A 23,453-nucleotide genomic window follows, 5' to 3' on the forward strand; every position below is an offset into this window, starting at 1 on the left:
AGAGAGGTAGAGAGTCGGAGAAGTTTAGGGAGGGAATTCCAGAGCTTGGGGCCCAGGCAGCTGAAGGCACGGCCGCCAATGGTGGAGCGATTAAAATCGGGGATGCGCAAGAGGCCGGAATTGGAGGAACACAGGGAGATGATACCCATCAGGAAAGATTGAGCAGGCTGGGGCTGTTTTCTCTAGTAAAGAGAAGACCGAGGGGGTGACCTGCTAGAGGTCTTTAAAATTATGAAATGGTTCGATAGGGTAGACGTAGAGAAGATGTTTGCACTTGTGGGAGAGACCAGAACTAGGGACCATAAATACAGGAGACTTTGGTTTATCCGGAGGTTATATGTCCGGATTACTCGATCTAACGGCAAAAATCAGGAGCCGTTTTCTATAAGTTTTTTTTAGTTCTCGTTGCTTTTTTTTTCCCCAGTCAGGCACTGCAAGGTCTGTAGCTATAGCAACAGCTTCAGCTAGAGACGCTTGCAGCTGCAGCCGACTGTTTAGAAGCTGTTGCTAAGCAACAGGGTTTGTTGATTCACACGGAGCTTTTCAGTTCCGTATCTCTCAACATTAACGCTGGTATGTCCGGCACTTTTGATGGTACGGCACCAGCTCGGTCCCGTCAGTGCCGGATATCAGAAAGTTTCCTGTATAAGATAGTCACTAATAACTCCAATAGGGAATTCAGGAGAAACTTCTTTACCCAGAGAGTGTGGAACTCACTCCCACATGGTGTAGTTGAGGTGAATAGCATAATACATTCATGGGGAAGTTAGATAAGCGCATGAGGGAGAAAGGAGTAGAAGGATATGTTGATAGGATGAGATGAAGAGGGGTGGGAGGAGGCTCGTGTGGAGCATCAACACCGGCACGGACCAGTTGGGCCGAATGGCCTGTTTCTGTGCCGTACATTCAATGTTCACCTCCAGGAATACGTCCAGCCAGAGTTGGCAACACTACTGGGCGGCTGTGTGTTACAGGAAGCGAGGAGGGAGGTGTGGAGCAGTCGCCAACGGAGGTGGCCTCCACAGTGGAGCAGGGAGGATGCGGAATAACTCTGTGCAGGGGAAGCGAAGGGTGCGTGCAGGGCTGGAGGAGATCGCGGAGGGCTGGGTAGGAGCGAGGCTATGGGGGCTGAGGAGTAGAGCGCTGGGAAACTTGGAGCTTGCCGTAGACGCGAATGTTATGACCGTTTTTTAAAAGGGTCTGTTTAGCCGATCAACGATGTATCCATCCAATTACTCTCCATTTGGATAGAATCATACAGCACAGAAGGAGGCCATTCGGCCCATCGTGCTTGTGCCAGCTCTTTGAAAGAGCTCTCCAATTAGCCTCACTCCCCCCTGCTCTTTCCCCAAAGCCCTGTGAATCTTTCATTTTCAAGTGTTTATCCAATTCCCTTTTGACAGTTACTATTGAATCTGGTTCCACCGCCCTTTCAGGCAGCGCGATCCAGATCATCATAACTCGCCGCGTAAAAAGAATTCTTCTCTTCTCCCCCTCTGGCTCATTTGGCAGTTATCTTAAATCTGCGTTCTCCGACCCTCCTGCCAGTGGAAACAGTTTCTCTCTACTCTACCAAAACCCTGCATGATTTTGAACACCTCCATCAAATCTCCCCTTAACCTTCTCTGCTCTAAGGAGAGCAACCCCAGCTTCTCCAGTCCATCCACGTAACTGGATTTCACCACTGTGATTGCGTGGGGTGGGGTGGGGGGGGGGTGGGAATAAAGTTTCAAAGGAGAAGCTTTTCCTTCACTGAGATTGTTTGTTTGTGTGTCGTGTTTGGCCGGGTCCCTGAAATTCATGTGTTAGCAGCTTTTCTCCGTAAATAATAACCGCTAAAGGAATCGTGAGAAGGTGTGCCTTTGGGGCGCGGAATTCTGTGAGTGGGGCGTTGATTAACGGGGAATGGGCTTGCTGCTATGGAAAGGGTTACAGCACAGTTGTTCCTGATGGGAGGGGTTTCTCTTGCTCAATCACACTCCACACTCCTGCTGCTGGCAAAGACACGCAGGAACTGTAAACATCATATTAATTATTGGATTCCATAAAAACTTTCAATCTAGTGGCTGCCAGCAGGCTCTACGTGGCCAGTCTCTCTTGTGCAGTTGGAGATAGAAATGTTACTTTATCTCGGGGGGGTGGGTGGGGGGGGGGGGGTTAAATAAAGACTTGCATTTCTACAGCGCCTTTCATGACCACCGGACGTCCCAAAGCGCTCTACAGCGAATTAAGTACTTTTGAAGTGTAGTCACTGTTGTAAAATAGGAAACGCAGCAGCCAATTTGTGCACAAGATCCCACAAGCAGCAGTGTGATAATGACCAGACCTGTTTTAGTGAATGTTGGTTGAGGGATAAATACTGGCCAGAACACCGGGGAGAACTCCCCTGCTCTTCAACAACAACTTGTATTTGTATAGCGCCTTTAACGTAGTAAAATGTCCCAAGGTGCTTCACAGGAGTATTTTAAGACAAAATATTTGACACCCGAGTCACATAAGGAGAAATTAGGGCAGGTGACCAAAAGCTTGGTCAAAGAGGGAGGTTTTAAGGAGCGCCTTAAAGGAGAAAAGAGAGGTAGCGAGGTGGAGAGGTTTAGGGAGGGAATTCCAGAGCTTAGGGCCCAGGCAACAGAAGGCACGGCCACCAATGGTGGAGCGATTATAATCAGGGATGCTCAAGAGGGCAGAATTAGAGGAGCGCAGATATCTCGGGAGGTTTGTGGGGCTGAAGGAGATTACAGAGATAGGGAGGGGCGAGGGCCATGGAGGGATTTGAAAACAAGGATGAGAATTTTGAAATCGAGGCGCTGCTTAACCGGGAGCCAGTGTAGGTCAGCGAGCACAGGGGGTGATGGGCGAACGGGACTTGGTGCGAGTTAGGACACGGGCAGCCGAGTTTTGGATGACCTCAAGTTTACGCAGGGTGGAATGTGGGAGGCCAGCCAGGAGTGCGTTGGAATAGTCAAGTCTAGTGGTAATAAAGGCATGGATGAGAGTTTCAGCAGCAGATGAGCTGAGGCAAGGGCGGAGACGAACGATGTTACGGAAGTGGAAATAGGCGGTCTTAGTTATGTTGTGGATATGTGGTCGGAAGCTCATTTCAGGGTCACATATGACACCAAGGTTGCGAACAGTGTGGTTCAGCCTCCGACAGATGCTAGGGAGAGGGATGGAGTCAGTGGCTGGGGAACGGAGGTTGTGGCGGGGACCAAAAACAACGGCTTCGGTCTTCCCGATATTTAGTTGGAGAACGTTTTTGCTCCTCCAGAACTGTATGTCGGACAAGCAGTCTGACAATTCTTCAAAATAGTGGCCGTGAGATCTTTTACATCCACCTGAGAAGGCAGTTTAACGTCTCGTCCGAAAGACAGCACTCCCTCAGTACTGCACTGGGTGTGTCAGCCTGGATTATGGGGCTCAAGTCTCTCTGGAGTGGGACTTGAAGCTAGACGAGCTGGAGGAAATCCCGCCCAGACAGGTGAGGTGGAAGTCGCCTCCTCGGTTTGTTTGCTGTGAGGCTCCAACTGGAAATGAGTTTGGAGAATCCCAACCCGCTTCCTGGGGAAGCATAAACGCACAGCACAAAATCGTCCCTAATTTGGCACTAAGTTGTTCACTCGGGGAGGCCGCACAATCTACTTGGTGTACGACAGTGAAATTTCGCACTGGTGCAGTGGCAGGAGCTGATGCTGCTTTGTTGGTGCACAGTAGAGGGAATATCAATCCCATCCTGAAAATGGGAACTGTTCCATTCCCCAGCTCTAACATCCCTCAGCTTTAAGAGCGCGCAGTTACTCAGAGAAAAGGTCCAGACGCTCTTCTGTGTCATTTCACCCGGCTGCTACTCTGTGATTGAGGACTGATCTGTAAACCTCACGTATCCGACGCCTCCCTATCTTTTTTTTTTTAAACGTTTTTATTCTGTACAAGCGGCTCCTGATACGGGTGTTGATGCGCATAAAAGAGGAGAGACCGTGAGGTGATGAAATTGGAGTTTTCAAGATTATGCAATGAATTGAGAAATCTGATTTGGGCAAATCGTTCCCCGTGGTGTCTGGTTCAAATCCCGAGGGATGCCAGTTTAAAAAAGGAGGAAATTAGAAGGGAAGTCACAGGCGGATGTTTCACCCAAAGGGCAATCGTGTTACGGAATAAATTACCAGGCTGGGTTATTGAAGCAGGCAGCATAACTGGGTCCACGAGAGTGGAATTGTTGCGCGCTCTCTGTCGCTCTGAGGCATAAAATCGAGGCCTCATCTGCTCTCTCAGGTGGATGTAAAAGATCCCATGGCACTATTTCGAAGAAGAGCAGGGGGGAGTTCTCCCCAGTGTCCTGGGGCCAATACTTATCCCTCGACATTATCTGGTCATTATCACATTGCTGTTTGTGGGAGCTTGCTGTGCGCAAATTGGCTGCCGCGTTTCCCACATTACAACAGTGACTACACTTCAAAAAGTGCTTCATTGGCTGTAAAGCGCTTTGGGACGTCCGTAAGGACATAAGGACATAAGAATTAGGAGCAGGAGTCGGCCATTCAGCCCCTCGAGCCTGCTCCGCCATTCAATAAGATCATGGCTGATCATCGACCTCAACTCCACTTTCCCGCCCGATCTCCATATCCCTCGATTCCCCTAGAGTCCAAAAATCTATCGATCTCAGCCCTGAATATACTCAAAGACTCAGCATTCACAGCCCTTTGGGGTAGAGAATTACAAAGATTTACAACCCTCTGAGTGAAGAAATTCCTCCTCATCTTGGTCTTAAATGGCCATCCCTTTATCCCGAGATTATGCCCCCTAGTTCTAGACTCTCCAGCCAGGGGAAACAACCTCTCCGCATCTACCCTGTCAATCCCTCTCGGAATCTTGTATGTTTCAATGAGATCACCTCTCATTCTTCTAAACTCCAGAGAGTATCGGCCCATTCTACACAATCTCTCCTCATAGGACAGCCCTCTCACCCCAGGAATCAATCTAGTGAACCTTCGTTGCACTGCCTCCATGGCAAGAATATCCTTCCTTAGATAAGGAGACCAAAACTGTGCACAGTACATCCGGTGGTCGTGAAAGGCGCTATAGGAAATGCAAGTCTGTCTGACTTTCTTTCTCTGTCGCTGTCTGGCTTGCTCACTCTCGGTCTGCTGGAGCACCATCCAGCTCTGTAACTCTCTCCCAATGAAGAGCATCAGTGCTGCTGAAGAGCAGGGCGAGGTGATGTGCGAGTGGCCCCTTGGCAAGTGGTTTGTTAGCCCCGAGAAACCGATATTTTCGCTGTCTACACCGGATTATGCTGCACATGTCGAGTGTAGAAACCTGTGAACTGTCTCACCGTGCCAGATCAGCTCCGCTAATTGTAATAACCACGGCACTGCCTCACAGCACTGTGTGTGTATGGACTTCCCTGAATGATGACCAAGCCATATAAGATGTCCCTTTACAATACGTCGGGTAACGGGTTCCTGGTCACAATCGAACGATTAGTTTTAACAAGAAAACTGCATTGAGCTTCAGGGCAACGGTCCAGGTGTGAAAGGCATTTTTATATCGTGGGGTGTGTTTGTTTTTGGGAAGGGGGGATAACTTGCTTCCTTTTATTTACAGAAGGGTTTTATTTCGGGAAGGGTTTTAATGATGTCTTTTTTTCCCGCAGGCAAAGCATTACTCCCAACTGGTGCGAGACGTAATGTGGGTATTGTGCAGCCTTTGGCAGATTCTACGCTGGAATAGGGGACCGAGAGACGACTAGAGCGCCAGGCGAGATTCCAGGATTTCTATGATGTCTGCTCGTGCAGGTAAATAAATAGACGAGGTTGCTGGGGAATGTTGCTTTAGTGATGCAGTTTCCAGTGGGATCCAGCACAGTTTTCATTTTGTTCATTCCCCTTCACAGTCTCGGGATACAGGGTGATGCGCTATCAATTACTCATAAAAGACTTGAGAGTTAAGAGAGTAACTAAAGGCTTTTATTAGCAAAGAACAGAGCATGCCTCTCGTGGTTGACTGGGTTCCAAGAAGGCAGGGGGCTGCAGGTCAATCACCTTTATACCTGGGCCTGTGTGGGTGGAGCCAGCCGAGACATGTTGAGGCATGCATAGGTACAACAGTGTGTAACAACAACAACAACAGCAGTGGTTTACCACATTCACCCCTTGTTTAAAATTGAGTCCGGCGGGGTGAAGTGTACTAAAGGTTCGTGTAAGTAAGTCTATCAGGTGGCCTTGTATGCCGTCCTGATCGTCGTGGTGGCGGCGGTGATGGTGCAGCATCCAACGTTGAGTCTGGCGTCTCATTGAGTGGTTGGGTGGTCAATGACGGGTCCTGGGGCTGCGGCATGCCGTCTAGCGGGGTTGGGTTGTGGGTAGTGGTGGATGGCAATGGTAGTGTTTCAGGGGCACCCAAAGGTGCGAGATCTCGTGTGGGGGCTGTGTCCTCCCGCCCGTCCGGGTACGCTACGTAAGCGTACTGGGGGTAGGCGTGGGTAGTGGTGGATGGCGAGGGGGGTGTTTCGGGAGCACCCGAAGGTGCGAGGTCTCGTATGGAGACTGTGTCCTCCCGCCCGTCTGGGTACACCACGTAAGCATACTGAGGGTTGGCATGGAGGAGGCTCACCCTCTCGACCAGGGGGTCCGTCTTATGGGACCTCACGTGCTTCCGCAGTAGGACGGGTCCTGGAGAAGTCAGCCATGTCGGTAACGAGGTCCCCGATGTGGACTTCCTTGGGAAGGAGAACATTCTCTCGTGAGGGGTAGCATTGGTGGCTGTACAGAGCAGCGACCGAATGGAATGGAGCGCCGCAGGGAGGACTTCCTGCCAGCGAGAGGTCGGAAGGCCCTTAGATTTCAAGTTTAAAAGGACTGCCTTCCAGACCGTCGCATTCTCCCTTTCCACCTGGCCATTCCCCCGGGGGTTGTAGCTGGTGGTCCTGCTTGTAGCGATACCTCTCGAGAGCAGGTACTGCCGGAGTTCGTCGCTCATAAAGGATGAGCCCCTGTCGCTATGAATATAGCTAGGGAAACCGAACAAGGCGAAGAGGTCATTCAGACATTTAATGACCGTGGTACTGGTCATGTCTGAGCAAGGGATGGCAAACGGGAAACGGGAGTACTCATCAATTATGTTGAGGAAGTACACATTGCGGTCGGAGGAGGGGAGGGGCCCTTTAAAATCGACGCTCAGCCGTTCAAAGGGGCGCGTGGCTTTGATCAGGCTTGCTCTGTCTGGCCTATAAAAATGCGGTTTGCACTCGGCACAGATTTGGCAGTTCCTGGTCATGGTCCTGACCTCCTCGATGGGGTAGGGCAGGTTACGGGATTTGATGAAGTGAAAAAACCTGGTGACCCCCGGGTGGCAGAGGTCATTGTGGAGGGTCTTCAGTCTATCGACATGCGCGTTGGCGCATGTACCACGTGATAGGGCATCTGGTGGCTCATTGAGTTTCCCGGGCCGGTACAAGATATCGTAATTGTAGGTGGAGAGTTCGATTCTCCACCTCAAGATCTTGTCGTTCTTGATTTTGCCCCTCTGCTTATTATTAAACATAAAAGCTACTGAACGCTGGTCAGTGAGCAGGGTAAATCGTTTTCCGGCCAGGTAATGCCTCCAATGTCGCACAGCTTCCACAATGGCCTGGGCCTCCTTTTCGACAGAGGAGTGTCGAATCTCGGGGCCCTGGAGGGTCCTTGAGAAAAAGGCCATGGGTCTCCCCGCCTAGTTAAGGGTTGCAGCTAGGGCAAAGTCGGAAGCGTCGCTCTCCACTTGGAAAGGGATGGACTCATCCACTGCGTGCATTGTGGCCTTCGCAATATCTCCTTTTATGAGAGTGAAGGCTGCACAGGCCTCTGCTGTCAGGGGGAAGGAGGTGGACTTGATGAGGGGTCTGGCTTTGTCCGCATAGTTCGGCACCCACTGAGCATAGTACGAGAAAAACCCTAGGCATCTCTTCAGTGCTTTTTGGCAGTGGGGGAGGGGGAGCTCCATAAGGGGGCGCATCCTGTCGGGGTCGGGGCCGATGACTCCGTTCTCCACTACACAGCCAAGAATGGCAAGGCGCTTGGTACGAAACATACATTTGTCCTTGTTGTATGTTAGGTTCAGCCGCTGGGCCGTACGGAGGAATTTCTCTAGATTAACATCATGGTCCTGCTGGTCGCGGCCGCAGATGGTGACGTCGTCTAGATAGGGGAAAGTGGCCTGGAGCGCGTTCTGGTCGACCATCCGGTCCATCTCCCGTTGGAAGACTGAAACCCCGTTGGTGACGCCGAAGGGAACTCTGAGGAAGTGGTAGAGACGACCGTCAGCTTCAAAAGCTGTGTACTGGCGGTCCTCAGCCCTGATGGGGAGCTGGTGGTATGCCGACTTCAGATCAATCGTCGAGAACACCCGGTATTGTGCTATCTGATTGACCATGTCAGATATGCGGGGGAGTGGGTATGCATCTAGCTGGGTGTAGCGATTGATCGTCTGGCTGTAGTCAATAACTAGGCGCTGTTTTTCGCCAGTCTTCACTACCACCACTTGTGCTCGCCATGGGCTGGTGCTACTTTCAATAATCCCTTCCTTCAGGAGTCTTGCTACCTCGGATTTAATGAAGCTCCTATCCCCGGCACTGTAACGCCTGCTTTTGGTAGCGATGGGCTTACAGTCGCGGGTGAGGTTAGCGAACAAGGAGGGGGGGGGGACTTGAAGGGTGGAGAGGCTGCAAATGGTGCGCGGCGGGCGATTTAAAAGCTGCTGGCTGCAGACTGTGAGTGGGGGGAGGGGTCCGTCGTACGCTAATGTGACACTCTTAAGGTTACACTGAAAATCCAACCCCAGTAGAACGGCAGCGCAAAGATGGGGCAGGACCAGGAGTTTAAAATTTTTGTATTCTGTGCCCTTTACTGAAAGGGTCACTACACAGTAGCCACCGACGTCCGCTGACTGGGCTTTGGAAGCCAAAGAGATCCGATGTCGCGTCGGCAGGACCGGGAGAGAGTAACTGCGCACCGTGTCGGGGTGGATAAAGCTTTCCGTGCTCCCGCTGTCAAAAAGGCAGGTAGTGGCGCGGCCGTTTACCTTAATGTCCATCATGGACCTGGACAGTTGATGAGGGAGAGATTGGTCCAGCGTCACGGAGGCCAGCGTATGGTCGAGCGAGTCGATGTGGTCGTCAGATGAGGCGGTGGTTGAGTCCGGGTCCCCCATGGTTGAAGTTGGAGACGTCCGAGATGGCGGACAAAATGGCGGCGCCCATGGTCCCGATCCCCACGCGGCTGGGGGAGCCCAAGATGGCGGACAAGATGGCTGTCCCCCACGGTTCGCACGCGGTGCTGCTGGCGTTAGCGGTTTTACCTTTGCAGGCGCTGACATAGTGTCCTTTCTTCCTGCAGCCGGAGCAGGTAGCGTTTCTCACCGGGCAGCGTGCTCTGGGGTGTTTTGCCTGGCCACAAAAATAACATTTCTGTGCCTTGGACATCGCAGCAGCAGTTGAAGGTGGCGGTCCCATGACCCAAGGTTGTGGCGTCCACGTTGCGGAGCGGTTAGGGGAGAAGGCGTCCATATTCCTGTGGGCCGCGTCGAGCGAGAGCGCGAGGGACACTGCCTTTCTCAGGTCCATTTCTCCCTTTTCCAACAGTCCCTGCCGGGAGTAGTCGGACCTTAGACCCGCAACGAAAGCATCTCGGATCAGTCCCTCCGTGTGTGCTGCGGCTGATACTTCTTTGCAATCGCAGTCTCGGCCGAGTATCCGTAGTGCCCGTAGGAAGGCCTCCACCGATTCCCCGGGCTGCTGTCTGCGGGATCTTAAGAGGTGCCGGGCATAGACCGTATTTACCGGGCGTGCGTATTGCCCTTTTAGCAGATCGATAGCCGCCGCGTAGGTCGTCGCGTCCTGGATTATTGTATAAACTTGGTGGCTTACCTTTGAGGCCAGGATTTCCAACTTGTTTTCGTCCAGGGTCACAGTTGAGGCTTGCAGGTAGGCCTCGAAGCAACGCAGCCAATGCGCGAATTTGGTAGCCGAACCCGCCTCTTGGGGGTCTAGGTCCAGGCATGTTGGTCTGAGGGCTCGCAGCAGCTCCTGTTGCTCAGCGTTTGGTGCAGCAGTCTGCTGTTCAGCAAATGTCGACATTTTGTTTTTGCTAATAAAATTGATGCGCTATCAATTACTCATAAAAGACTGAGAGTTAAGAGAGTAACTAAAGGCTTTTATTAGCAAAGAACAGAGCATGCCTCTCGTGGTTGACTGGGTTCCAAGAAGGCAGGGGGCTGCAGGTCAATCACCTTTATACCTGGGCCTGTGTGGGTGGAGCCAGCCGAGACATGTTGAGGCATGCATAGGTACAACAGTGTGTAACAACAACAACAAAACAACAACAACAGTGGTTTACCACACAGGGTAGGACATTTAGGACTGAGATTGAGGAGAAATGTCTTCACTCAGAGGGTGGTGAACCTGTGGAATTCTCTACCACAGAAGGCTGTGGAGGCCAAGTCACTGAATATATTTAAGAAGGAGACAGATAGATTTCTAGACACAAAAGGCATCAAGGGGTATGGGGAGAGAGCGGGAATATGGTATTGAAATAGAGGATCAGCCATGATCATATTGAATGGCGGAGCAGGCTCGAAGGGCCGAATGGCCGACTCCTGCTCCTATTTTTCTATGTTTTCCAATTTCCTCTCCCGAACCGGGCGGGGGATAGTCTTTAGGTGTCTAGTTTCTCCAGCGAGTGGCCATTCTCCATGTGTGAACCCAGCTGGGGGAGGGGGGCTGTTCGACTATGGGAGGGCTTTCCCGCCCAGTCTGGCTGCGTCCTTTAACGCACGGGTCAAGCCTGCTGGATGCAGCACTTTAGCCACAAAATGACACTGCTTGTAGTCCTGTCTTTCTAATCTGGATCAATCTGAGATTGCGATTTCCTCCTGGGAGACGGATGCTAAAACTGACCGATCAGTGACTGGCGCTGTGCACTAACCGATGCTGCAAGTACAGCAGCCCCTTCCTTTCATAACACTGCTCGACAGGACAAAGGTTAGACTTTTTTTTAAATTGCTCCTCCTTGCGATCACTGGGCTGTGTCAGTGTCGCTGAAGGGGTAGACCACTCGCACTCGATGCCCTACAGCTGGAGAAGAGCGTAAACCAGACTGAACTGAGGGAAATGTCTCCATGCTCTGACTCCAGTTTCCCCCCCCCCCACTGCCAGTAACAGGCACCCGCCAGTGAAAAGGTGGAACTCCCAAACCAACCGGATGAAATCGAGCATAAAAAGATCCAATGGACAACCTTTACAGTAGGATGTCCACTCCCTTTGCCTTCCCCCCCCCCCCCCCCCCTTCCCTTCTCTCGGCCCCAATTGTGCAAACATTGTACTTGTCGAACTTCTCTCTTGCATACGATCCATTGATTTTAAATTTTCTGTTGTGCTCATGAGATGAGGAATGGTGTGGAGATGCCGGAGTTGGACTGGGGTGGACAAATGTAAGAAGTCACACAACACCAGGTTATAGTCCAACAGCTTTATTTGAAATCACAAGCTTTCGGAGCGCTGCTCCTTCTTCAGGTGAAGTGGAGAAATGCATAAAGACACAGCTTATATAGTCAGAGAATCATGTCAGATGTTTACAGGTAACCTTTCCAACTGCCGTTTATCACACCTCGGCAGAGAGATAATCACAGCAGTCAAAGGTGTGAATGGTGTCCAAACAGGTCAGTCAGGGAAACATTACATCAAAGAACAATGAGGTGGGGTCACAAGGGGTCAAATATTGCAGATGCTGGGGTCTGTATGAAAAACAAAGAAACAGACAAAAAACATTTTTTTTGGCTGGAAATCACAGCAGGTCCAGCCGCATCTGTGTAGAGAGAACAAGCCAATGTCGACTCGAGTCTGGATGACCCTGCGTCAGGTGGGGTTACATGTAGCGTGACATGAACCCAAGATCTCGGTTGAGGCCGTCCTCATGGGTGCGGAACTTGGCTATCAGTTTCTGCTCGACGATTTTGCGTTGTCATGTGTCTCGAAGGCCGCCTTGGAGAATGCTTACCCGAAGATCGGAGGCTGAATGTCCTTGACTGCTGAAGTGTTCCCCGACTGGGAGGGAACACTCCTGCCTGGTGATTGTTGCGCGGTGTCCGTTCATCCGTTGTCGCAGTGTCTGCATGGTCTCGCCGATGTACCATGCTCCGGGGCATCCTTTCCTGCAACGTATGAGGTAGGCAACGTATGAGGTAGACAATGTTGGCCGAGTCACATGAGTATGTACCTGGTGGGTGATGTCCTCACGTGTGATGATGGTATCTGTGTTGATGATCTGGCATGTCTTGCAGAGGTTGCTGTGGCAGGGTTGTGTGGTGTCGTGTTCGCTGTTCTCCTGAAAGCTGGGTAATTTGCTGCGAACGATGGTCTGTTTGAGGTTAGGCGGCTGTTTGAAAGCGAGTAGTGGAGGTGTGGGGATGGCCTTAGCGAGGTGTTCGTCGTCATCGATGACATGTTGAAGGCTGCGATGAGGAATGCTGACACTGAGGAATGGAACACTCTCTCCCTTTCAGGCACCCAGTGTCGGCATCGAGCGCTCCCAGCTCCAGGACCGGCTGCAGTTACAGAGCAAAGCTCCCTCTGCTCTGCTCCGCTCCGCTCCTGTAGCACGCCTCAAGTCCGAAGCTCTCCGTATTGCGACACTTTACAATTCCCCCACACCCTGTGGCGTCGGGAGTAGGATTGACAAACTGGTGTTGCGTTTGAGGCCGTTTCTGTGCCCACTAGGATCTGGCGTGAACCCTGCATCTACTCTTAATTTGGTGGTTTAGTGATGTGGCACTGGATTAGTAATCCAGGGCTCGTGAGTTCAACTCCTACCATGGCCAATTGTGAAATTGAGTTCGGTAAATCTGTAACATGACCATGGAAGATACCAGATTGTCATAATAACCAACTACATGACCCCAGCTCGAGTAATGTGTCCAATTCTGGGCACCGCACTTTAGGAAGGATGTCAAGGCTTTGGAGAGGGTGCAAGAGGAGATTTACTAGAATGGTTCCAGGGATGAGGGAATACAGTTATGTGGAGAGACTGGAGAAGCTGGGGTTGTTCTCCTTGGAGCAGAGAAGGCTAAGAGGAGATTTGATAGAGGCGTTCAAAATCACGAAGGGTTTAGATAGAGTAAATAAAGAGAAACTGTTTCCAGTGGCTGAAGGGTCAATAACCAGAGGGCCCAGATTTAAGGTGATTGGCAAAAGAACCAGAGGCGACATGAGGAAAAACATTTTTACGCAGCGAGTGGTTAGGATCTGGACTGCGCTGCCTGATAGGGCGGTGGAGGCAGATTCAATAGTCGCCTTCAAAAGGGAATTGGATAAATAGTTGAAGGAGAAAAAATTGCAGGGATATAGGGAAAGAGCGGGAGACTGGGACAAACTGGATTGCTCTTCGAGAGAGCCGGCGCAGACGCGATGGGCCGAATGGCCTCCTTCTGTGCTGTACTATTCTCTGATTCTATGCATGGCTGATTCTCGGTGGCCTGTCGAGCCCCTCGGTTGTAAAACAATTGATATTCAAGCAGAAAGCCAACCACCACCTTCCCTGGGTAACTCGAGAAGGGCAAGAAGTCGTGTGATGCTGTATCTGACGCATTAGCAATCCGCTTACAATGCCGCCTGTACCCACTCTCGTTCCTCAGCTTTCTGAGGGGTGTCCCTAATGTCACGAATACACCACGGGGGGGGTGAGGACTTCACAGGTAAAGCACATTTTTAAGGTTGTGGTAATTCATCCCATTAAATAAATTGATCCCACTGGCAACACCGCCGGCGAGGGACCTGGCTCCACCAGGACTTCCCCGGGGAGTTACATAGCTCGGCAAGCTCTCTCCAGACACAACCCAGGTTTGGAAGGAGAGTCAGTCCTATAACTACTGCCGGGGGCTGTTTCACAGTTCAGGTGGACGCGCGATGAGTATTCCTGCCCCCCAACCGTTGCACTGAAATCCTGATGGCAGCAGTGGATGTTGTTTGACGAGCGTACTGACTTACTGACACTAAAAAAAGACTTGCATTTCTTTAGCGCCTTTCACGACCACCGGACGTCTCAAAGTGCTTTACAGTCAATGAAGTATTTTTGTAGTGTAGTCGCTGTTGTAATGGGGGAAACACGGCAGCCAAGTTGCGCACAGCAAGCTCCCACAAACGGTAATGTGATAATGACCAGATCATTTGTTTTAGTGATGTTGGTTGAGGGATAAATATTGGCCCCAGGACACTGGGGCGAACTCCCCTGCTCTTCTTCGAAATAGTACCACGGGATCTTTTATGTCCGCCTGAGAGAGCAGACGGGGCCTCGGTTTAACGTCTCGTCCGAAAGACGGCACCTCCGACAGTGCAGCACTCCCTCAGCACTGCACTGGGAGTGTCGGCCTAGCTTTATGTGCTCAAGTCCCTGGAGTGGGACTTGAATCCACGACCTTCTGACTCGGAGGCGAGTGTGCTGCCCACTGAGCCACAGCTGACACACTAACGAATTACCACCAATTTGCTGAGAAGATTTGAATATTACAGTTGACTTGGCTTTGTGCATCCTTACTGAAGGTTGCAGTGTTCACGTCGTGCTTCATAAACTTGAGATCATCCAAAACTCAGCTGCCCCGTGTCCTAACTCGCGCCAAGCCCCGTGTCCTAACTCACGCCAAGTCCCGTTTACCCATCACCCCTGACCTACCATCGCTGACCTACATTGGCTCCTGGTTAAGCAGCGCCTCGATTTTAAAATTCTTATCCTTGTGTTCAAATCCCTCCATGGCCCTCGCCCCTCCCTATCTCTGTAACCTCCTCCTGCCCCACAACCCTCTGAGATCTCTGCGCTCCTCCAATTCTGCCCTCTTGAGTATCCTCGATTTTAATCGCTCCAACATTGGCGGCCGTGCCTTCTGCTGCCTGGGCCCGAAGCTCTGGAATTCCCTCCCTAAACCCCTCCACCTCTCGCTCCTTGAAACCTACCTCTTTGACCAAGTTATTGGTCACCTGTCCCAATATCCCCTTTAACTGGCAGCCACAGCCCTGGAGGAGTCGCAGTAAGTCGGGTGTGGGAGCTTTCTGTGCTGATTTAAAAGGCACATCCGGCCAGAAAATCCCTTGAGGTTGTCTCGGTGAGGTTTCAGTGAGTGTGATGTTTGCGTTGTTCCGTAACATCGACCGACTCCACCCCTGCCTCAGCCCAGCTGCTGCTGAAACCCTCATAGAATGGTTACAGCACGGAAGAAGGCCATTCGGCCCGTCGAGCCTGTGCCGGCTCCCTGCAACAGCACTTCAGCTAGTCCCGCTCCCCCGCCCTTTCCCCAGCAAATTTCTTTCCTTCAGGTACTTATCCAACTCCCTTTTGAAAGCTGTGATTGAATCTGCCTCCACCACCCTGTCAGGCAGTGCATTCCAGATCCTAACCACTCACTAGGTAAAAAAGTTTCTTCTTCTGTCCCCTTTGGTTCTTCTGCCAATCACCTTAAATCTGTGTCCCCTGGTTCTCGACCCTTCTGTCAATGGGAACAGTTTCTCTCTCTCTACTCTGTCTAGACCCCTCATGATTTTGAACACCTCTATCAAATCTCCTCTCAACCTTCTCTGCTCCAAGGAGAACAACCCCAGCTTCTCCAGTCTCTCCACGTAACTGAAGTCCCTCATCCCTGGAATCATTGTCCTAAATCTTTTCTACACCCTCGCTAAGGCCTTCACATCCTTCCTAAAGTGCGGTGCCCAGAATTAGACACAATACACCAGCTGGGACCGAACTAGTGTTTTATAAAGGTTCATCATAATTACCACACTTTGCCTCCCTGGTGCAAGGGTCAAGGATGTCTCGGAGCGGGTGCAGAGCATTCTGAAGGGGGAGGGGGATCAGCCAGTTGTCGTGGTACATGTAGGTACCAACGATGTAGGTAAAAAGAGGGAGGAGGTCCTACAAGCTGAATTTAGGGAGTTAGGAGCTAAATTGAAAAGTAGGACCTCAAAGGTAGTAATCTCTGGATTGCTACCAGTGCCACGAGCTAATAAGTTTAGAGAGAGTAAGATAGATAAGCTAAATACGTGGCTTGAGCAGTGGTGCAAGGGAGAGGGATTTAAATTCCTGAGGCATTGGAACCAGTTCTTGGGGAGGAGTGACCTGTACCAAGGGGACGGGACGGTCTACACCTGAACTGTGAGGGAGCCGATGTCCTCGGGGTAATATTTTCTAGGGCGGTTCGGGAGGATTTAAACTAATTTGGCAGGGGGATGGGAACCTAGGTAGTGGAAAAGAGGGAAGTCATATGAAGTCAGAAATAGATGGTAGAAAGGTGAGAAGCAATAAGCAAAGGAGAGAAACACAAAGGGCCAAACTAATTCATAATGAGAGTGTGAAAAAAGCAAGCCTGAAGGCTTTGTATCTTAATGCTAGAAGCATTAGGAACAAGGTGGATGAATTAGTTGTGGAAATAGAGGTAAACAAGTATGATTTGATTGGGATTACAGAAACGTGGCTGCAGGGTGGGCAAGGCTGGGAACTTAACATCCAGGGATATACAATATTTAGGAAGGATCGGCAAAAAGGTAGGGGAGGTGGGGTAGCATTGCTGGTAAAGGAGGGGATTAATGCAATGGAAAGGAAGGATATTAACTCGGATGAAACGGAATCTGTATGGGTAGAAATGAGAAATAGCAAGGGGAGGAAAACGTTAGTGGGTGTGATATATAGGCCTCCAAATAGTAATATGGAGGTGAGGGAAGGCATAAAAAGGGAAATTAGAGAAGCGTGCGATAAGAGCACAGCTGTCATCATGGGTGACTTTAATTTACATATTGATTGGACTACCCAAATTAGTAAAAATTCTGAGGAGGAGGAATTCCTGGAATGTTTTCGGGACGGTTATCTGGACCAATATGTCGAGGAGCCGACTCGAGATCAGGCCATTTTAGACTGGGTATTGTGCAATGAGAAGGGACTTATCAGCAATCTTCTTGTACGAGGCCCCTTGGGTCAGAGCGATCATAATATGATCGAGCTCTCAGTCGAGATGGAGAGTGAGGAAATTGAATCAGAGACTAAGGTCCAGAACTTAAATAAAGGGAATTACGAGGGTATGAGACGGGAATTGGGTAAGATTGATTGGGTGGTGTTTCTGGGGGGATTGACAGTGGAGAGACAATGGCAAGCATTCAAAGATAGAATGGAAGAATTCCAGAACATGTTTATACCGGTTTGGCATAAAAATAAACCTAAAAAGGTGACTCAACCGTGGATAACGAGGGAAATTAGGGACAGCATAAAATCAAAAAAAGGGCATATCAACTGGCAAAAAAAAGCACCAGACCGGAAGATTGGGGGCAGTACAGGATACAGCAAAAGAGGACAAAGGGATTAATCAGGAAGGGGAAAATAGAATACGAAAGTATACTTGCAGCAAACATAAAGACAGACTGCAAAAGCTTTTATCGGTATATCAGGAGAAAAAGACTGGTAAAATCCCAAGTCGGTCCCTTGCAGTCTGATTCGGGAGAATATATAATGGAGAATAAGGAAATGGCAGACCAATTAAACTCATACTTTGGTTCTGTATTCACAAAGGAGGACACAAATAACCTCCCAGGAATATCGGCAAACATAGGGACTAATGAGAGGGAGAAGCTGACAGAAATTAGTATCTCTAGGGATATGGTGTTGGGTAAGTTGAGGGGACTGAAGGCCGACAAATCCCCAGGGCCTGATAAACTACATCCTAGGGTACTTAAGGAGGTTGCCCTGGAGATAGCAGATGCTCTAAGGATCATCTTCCGGAACTCCATTGACTCGGGAACAGTACCCGTGGATTGGAGGGTAGCTAATGTTACCCCAATATTTAAAAAGGGGGGTAGAGAGAAAGCAGGGAATTATAGACCAGTAAGCCTTACATCGGTTGTGGGCAAAATGCTAGAGTCCATTATTAAGGATAAAATAGCGGAGCACTTGACAAATGGGGAAAGGATCGGACAGAGTCAACATGGATTTACAAAGGGTAAATCGTGTTTGACTAATCTGCTGGAATTTTTTGAGGAGGTAACTGGTAGAATAGATGGGGGAGAGCCAGTGGATGTGGTGTACCTTGACTTCCAGAAAGCCTTCGATAAGGTTCCACACAAAAGATTATCATGCAAAATTAAGGCTCATGGGATTGGGGGCAAAGTATTAACGTGGATAGAGAACTGGCTGGCGGATAGAAAACAGAGAGTTGGAATAAACGGCTCGTTTTCGGAGTGGCAGGCAGTGACCAGCGGGGTGCCGCAAGGATCTGTCCTGGGACCCCAGCTGTTCACAATATATATAAATGATCTGGATCAGGGAATTGGATGCAATATTTCCAAATTCGCTGACGACACTAAACTAGGAGGAGGGGTGGGCTCTGATGAGGATGTCAGGAGGCTACAGTGTGATTTGGACAGGTTGGGGGAATGGGCGGATACGTGGCAGATGCACTATAATGTGGATAAATGCGAGGTTATCCACTTTGGGGGTAAAAACAGGAGGGTAGATTATTATCTAAATGGCAATAGATTGGGAGATGGGGAAGTGCAGAGGGACCTGGGTGTTCTTGTGCACCAGTCACTGAAGGAGAGCATGCAGGTGCAACAGGCGATTAAGAAGGCAAATGGTATGTTGGCCTTCATATCAAGGGGGTTCGAGTATAGGAATAGGGATACCTTACTACAGCTGTACAAGGTGCTGGTGAGACCGCATCTGGAGTATTGTGTACAGTTTTGGTCGCCCCATCTGCGGAAGGATGTTCTTGCCATGGAAAGAGTGCAACGGCGATTCACCAGGCTGATACCTGGAATGGCGGGAATGACCTACGAAGAGAGATTAAATAGTTTGGGCTTGTACTCACTGGAGTTTAGAAGATTGAGAGGGGATCTCATCGAAACATATAAAATTATGGCAGGCCTGGACAGGCTGAATTCAGAGAGAATGTTTCCAATGGCCGGGGAGCACAGAACCAGGGGCCACAGTCTAAAAATAGCGGGCAAATCATTTAAAACAGAGATGAGGAAGAATTTCTTCACTCAAAGAGTGGTGAGCCTGTGGAATTCCCTGCCACAGAGGGCTGTGAAGGCTAATTCAATAAATATTTTCAAGAGAGAATTGGATATATTTCTGAAGGCTAAGGGGATTAAGGGTTACGGAGAAAAGGCGGGGACGGGGTACTGAACTGGTAAGATCAGCTATGATCTCAGACGAAGATCAGCCATGATCTCATTGAATGGCGGAGCAGGCTCGAAGGGCCGAATGGCCTACTCCTGTTCCTATCTCTATGTATCTATGTACTCTATGCCTCTATTCATGAAGCCCAGGATCCCGTATGCTTTTTTAACTGCTTTCTCAACCTGCCCTGCCACCTTCACTGATTTGTGCACATATACCCCCAGGTCTCTCTCTTCATTCACCCCCTTCAGCATTGAACCATTTAGTTTATATGTCCTATATTCTCATTCTTTCTACCAAAATGTATCACTTCATACTTTTCTGAGTTAAATTTCATCTGCCCATTTCACCAGCCTGTCTGTCTTCCTGATGTCTATCACTATCCCCCTCACTGTTCACTATACTTCCAAGTATTGTGTCATCTGAAAATTTTGAAATTTTGATTTGTACACCCACGCCCAAGTCATTAAAATATATCAAGAAAAGCAGTGGTCCTAGAACCGACCCCGGGGAACACCACTGTATACCTTCCTCCAGTCCGAAAAACAACCGCTCACCACTACTCTCCGTTTCCCATCATTTAGCCAATCCCGTATCCATGCTGCCACTTTCCCTTTTATTCCATGGGCTTCAACTTTGCTGGCAAGCCTATTATGTGGCACTTTATCAAACTCCTTTTTTTAAAATCCATTTACACTATTAGTTGTATGACCCTCATCAACCCTCACTGTTATCTCATCAAAGAACTCAATCAAGTTAGTTAAACATGATTTGCCTTTAACAAATCCGTGCTGGCTTTCCTTAATTAATCCACACTTGTCCAAGTGACTGTTAATTTTGTCATAGAATCATAAAGTGGTTACAGCACAGAAGGAGGCCGTTCGGCCCGTCGAGCCCGTGCCGGCTCTCTGCAAGAGCACTTCAGCTAATCCCACTCCCCCGCCCTTTCCCTGGAGCCCTGCAAATATTTTTCCTTCAGGTACTTATCCAAGTCCCTTTTGAAAGCCGTGATTGAGTCTGCCTCCACCACCCTTTCAGGCAGTGAATTCCAGATCCTAACCACTCGCTGCGTAAAAAAGCTTTTCCTCATGTCGCCTTTGGTTCTTCTGCCGTGTCTTTGTCACCTCCAGACTTCGACTATTCCAACGCTCGCCCGGCCGGCCTCCCAGCTTCCACCCTCTGTAAACTTCAGCTCATCCAAAAGTCTGCTGCCCCGTGTCCTAACTCACACCCAGTCCCGTTCACCCATCACCCCCTGTGCTCACTGCCCCGTGTCCTAACTCACACCCAGTCCCGTTCACCCATCACCCCCTGTGCTCACTACCCCGTGTCCTAACTCACACCCAGTCCCGTTCACCCATCGCCCCCTGTGCTCACTGCCCCGTGTCCTAACTCACACCCAGTCCCGTTCACCCATCGCCCCCTGTGCTCACTGCCCCGTGTCCAAACTCACACCCAGTCCCGTTCACCCATCGCCCCCTGTGCTCACTGCCCCGTGTCCTAACTCACACCCAGTCCCGTTCACCCATCGCCCCCTGTGCTCACTGCCCCGTGTCCTAACTCACACCCAGTCCCGTTCACCCATCGCCCCCTGTGCTCACTGCCCCGTGTCCTAACTCACACCCAGTCCCGTTCACCCATCGCCCCCTGTGCTAACTGCCCCGTGTCCTAACTCACACCCAGTCCCGTTCACCCATCGCCCCCTGTGCTCACTGCCCCGTGTCCTAACTCACACCCAGTCCCGTTCACCCATCGCCCCCTGTGCTCACTGCCCCGTGTCCTAACTCACACCCAGTCCCGTTCACCCATCGCCCCCTGTGCTCACTGCCCCGTGTCCTAACTCACACCCAGTCCCGTTCACCCATCGCCCCCTGTGCTCACTGCCCCGTGTCCTAACTCACACCCAGTCCCGTTCACCCATCGCCCCCTGTGCTCACTGCCCCGTGTCCTAACTCACACCCAGTCCCGTTCACCCAGTCCCGTTCGCCCATCACCCCCTGTGCTCACTGCCCCGTGCCCTAACTCACACCCAGTCCCGTTCACCCAACACCCCCTGTGCTCACTGCCCCGTGTCCTAACTCACACCCAGTCCCGTTCACTCATCACCCCCTGTGCTCGCTGCCCCGTGTCCTAACTCGGCCTGACTCCCGTCCACCCATCACCCCCTGTGCTCGCTGCCCCCGTGTCCTAACTCGCACCCAGTCCCGTTCACCCATCGCCCCCTGTGCTCACTGCCCCGTGTCCTAACTCGCACCCAGTCCCGTTCACCCATCACCCCGTGCTCACTGCCCCGTATCCTAACTCACACCCAGTCCCGTTCACCCGTCACCCCCTGCGCTCACTGCCCCCAGTCCTAACTCGCACCCAGTCCCGTTCACACCGTCACCCCCTGCGCTCACTGCCCCCAGTCCTAACTCGCACCCAGTCCCGTTCACCCATCACCCCCTGCGCTCACTGCCCCGTGTCCTAACTCGCACCCAGTCCCGTTCACCCATCACCTCGTGCTCGCTGCCCCGTGTCCTAACTCGCACCCAGTCCCGTTCACCCATCACCCCGTGCTCACTGCCCCATGTCCTAACTCTCACCCAGTCCCGTTCACCCATCACCCCGTGCTCACTGCCCCGTATCCTAACTCACACCCAGTCCCGTTCACCCATCACCCCCTGTGCTCACTGCCCCGTGTCCTAACTCGCACCCAGTCCCGTTCACCCATCACCCCCTGTGCTCACTGCCCTGTGTCCTAACTCACACCCAGTCCCGTTCACCCATCACCCCCTGTGCTCACTGCCCCGTGTCCTAACTCTCACCCAGTCCCGTTCACCCATCACCCCCTGTGCTCACTGCCCCGTGTCCTAACTCACACCAAGTCCCATTCACGCATGATCACCCGCCCTGTGCTCGCTGACCTACACTGGCTCCCAGTCCCACAACGCCTCAAAGTTAAAATTCTCATCTTTTGTTTTCAAATCACTCCATGGCCTCGCCCCTCCCTATCTCTGGAACCCCCTCCTGCCCCACAACCCCCCGAGATATCTGAGCTCCTCCAATTCTGGCCTCTTGCGCATCCCTGATCTCCTTCACTCCACCATTGGTGGCCGTGCCTTCAGCTGCCCGGGCCCTAAGCTCTCGAATTCCCTCCCTAAACCTCTCCGCCTTTAAAACATTCCTTAAAACCTGCCTCTCTGACCCAGCTTTTGGTCACCTGACCTAACATCTCCTTATGTGGCTCGGTTTGAAAATGTGTTTGATAATCGCTCCTGTGAAGCGCTTTGGGACGTTTTTCTACGTTAAAGGCGCTATATAAATGTAACTTATTGTTGTTGCTGCTTTATATCTGTGCTTAAATCAGAGCAATGCTTAAAAATATCGCTGTTTAAAAAAGAATGGGATAATTAAATCTCCTTCGGGTTAAATGTGCCTTGCTACGTTACTGTGTTGTGGTAAAGCCACGTTCTGGGTTGACTCTGTTTGAAAGTCCTATTCTCTCTCACGGCTGTCTGGTTTATATCCTGCATTTCATTGCAAGACTTCACTGATTGCACTCCGAGAGTTGGGTGGTGACGCAAGAAAACTCACTAAGCACTTGGTTGAGTATAAAACAAGGCTTTAATCAACTGTTTCACAACCATGAGATTCTAGTTACATCACTAGTTCCTGGTTACAAAAACGTCCTGGGCAAGCTGGGCCCACGCCCGAGTATTTATACTCCTTGGACGGCGCCACCAGCTGGCCGCCCAGTGTTATTTCATGAGTCATTTCTTCATGAATGATCAGATTCATGACCGGTGGGTTGTGGTGAGGATGGTTATCTGAGGAGCTTGGAACAGCGTACCTCAGTCCGCACAGTAGGTTAATGGCCCGGTCATTCCTAATTGCCGGAGCCCGACTCCCTCTGGAAAATGGACTAGATCTCCCTCTGGGGGCAGGAGTAAATGTTGTTGTGAGGTTGGGGTCTTGGTATTTTGGAGGCCACTGCGTATAAAAAAAGGACCGTTTAAAAAATAAATAAATGGATTCTTCACGGCCATTAATGTCGGGACTTTTCACTGGTTGAGTCGGCCAGTGTTGGCAGCAATTTGGCAGAACTGTCAGAACATAGCCGTGACTCAGTGGGTCACACGCTTGCCTCTGAGTCAGAAGGTCGTGGGTTCAAGTCCCACTCCAGAGACTTGAGCACAAAAATCTAGGCTGACACTCTCAGTGCAGCACTGAGGGAGCGCCGCACTGTCGGAGGTGCCGTCTTTCGGATGAGACATTAAACCGAGGCCCCGTCTGCTC

At 50.8% G+C, this 23,453-nt stretch overlaps 1 protein-coding gene across 3 annotated transcripts in view; it reads left to right on the forward strand.

Moving 5' to 3' along the window:
* Positions 1 to 23,453, forward strand: part of LOC147096649 (BRD4-interacting chromatin-remodeling complex-associated protein-like) — a 126,069-nt gene that overhangs the window by 61,687 nt on the left and 40,929 nt on the right. For all 3 annotated transcript variants that reach the window (XM_085973199.1, XM_085973200.1, XM_085973201.1), the window contains exon 2: positions 5,651 to 5,792. In XM_085973199.1, coding sequence (XP_085829325.1) covers positions 5,774 to 5,792 — 19 coding nt within the window. In that variant the 5' untranslated portion in view covers positions 5,651 to 5,773. The remainder of the gene's footprint in view (positions 1 to 5,650; positions 5,793 to 23,453) is intronic.

This window comes from Somniosus microcephalus, chromosome 34 (genome assembly GCF_052327205.1).
Source record: "Somniosus microcephalus isolate GS21.2 chromosome 34, FLI_Smic_1.0, whole genome shotgun sequence".
Classification (NCBI taxonomy): domain Eukaryota; kingdom Metazoa; phylum Chordata; class Chondrichthyes; order Squaliformes; family Somniosidae; genus Somniosus; species Somniosus microcephalus.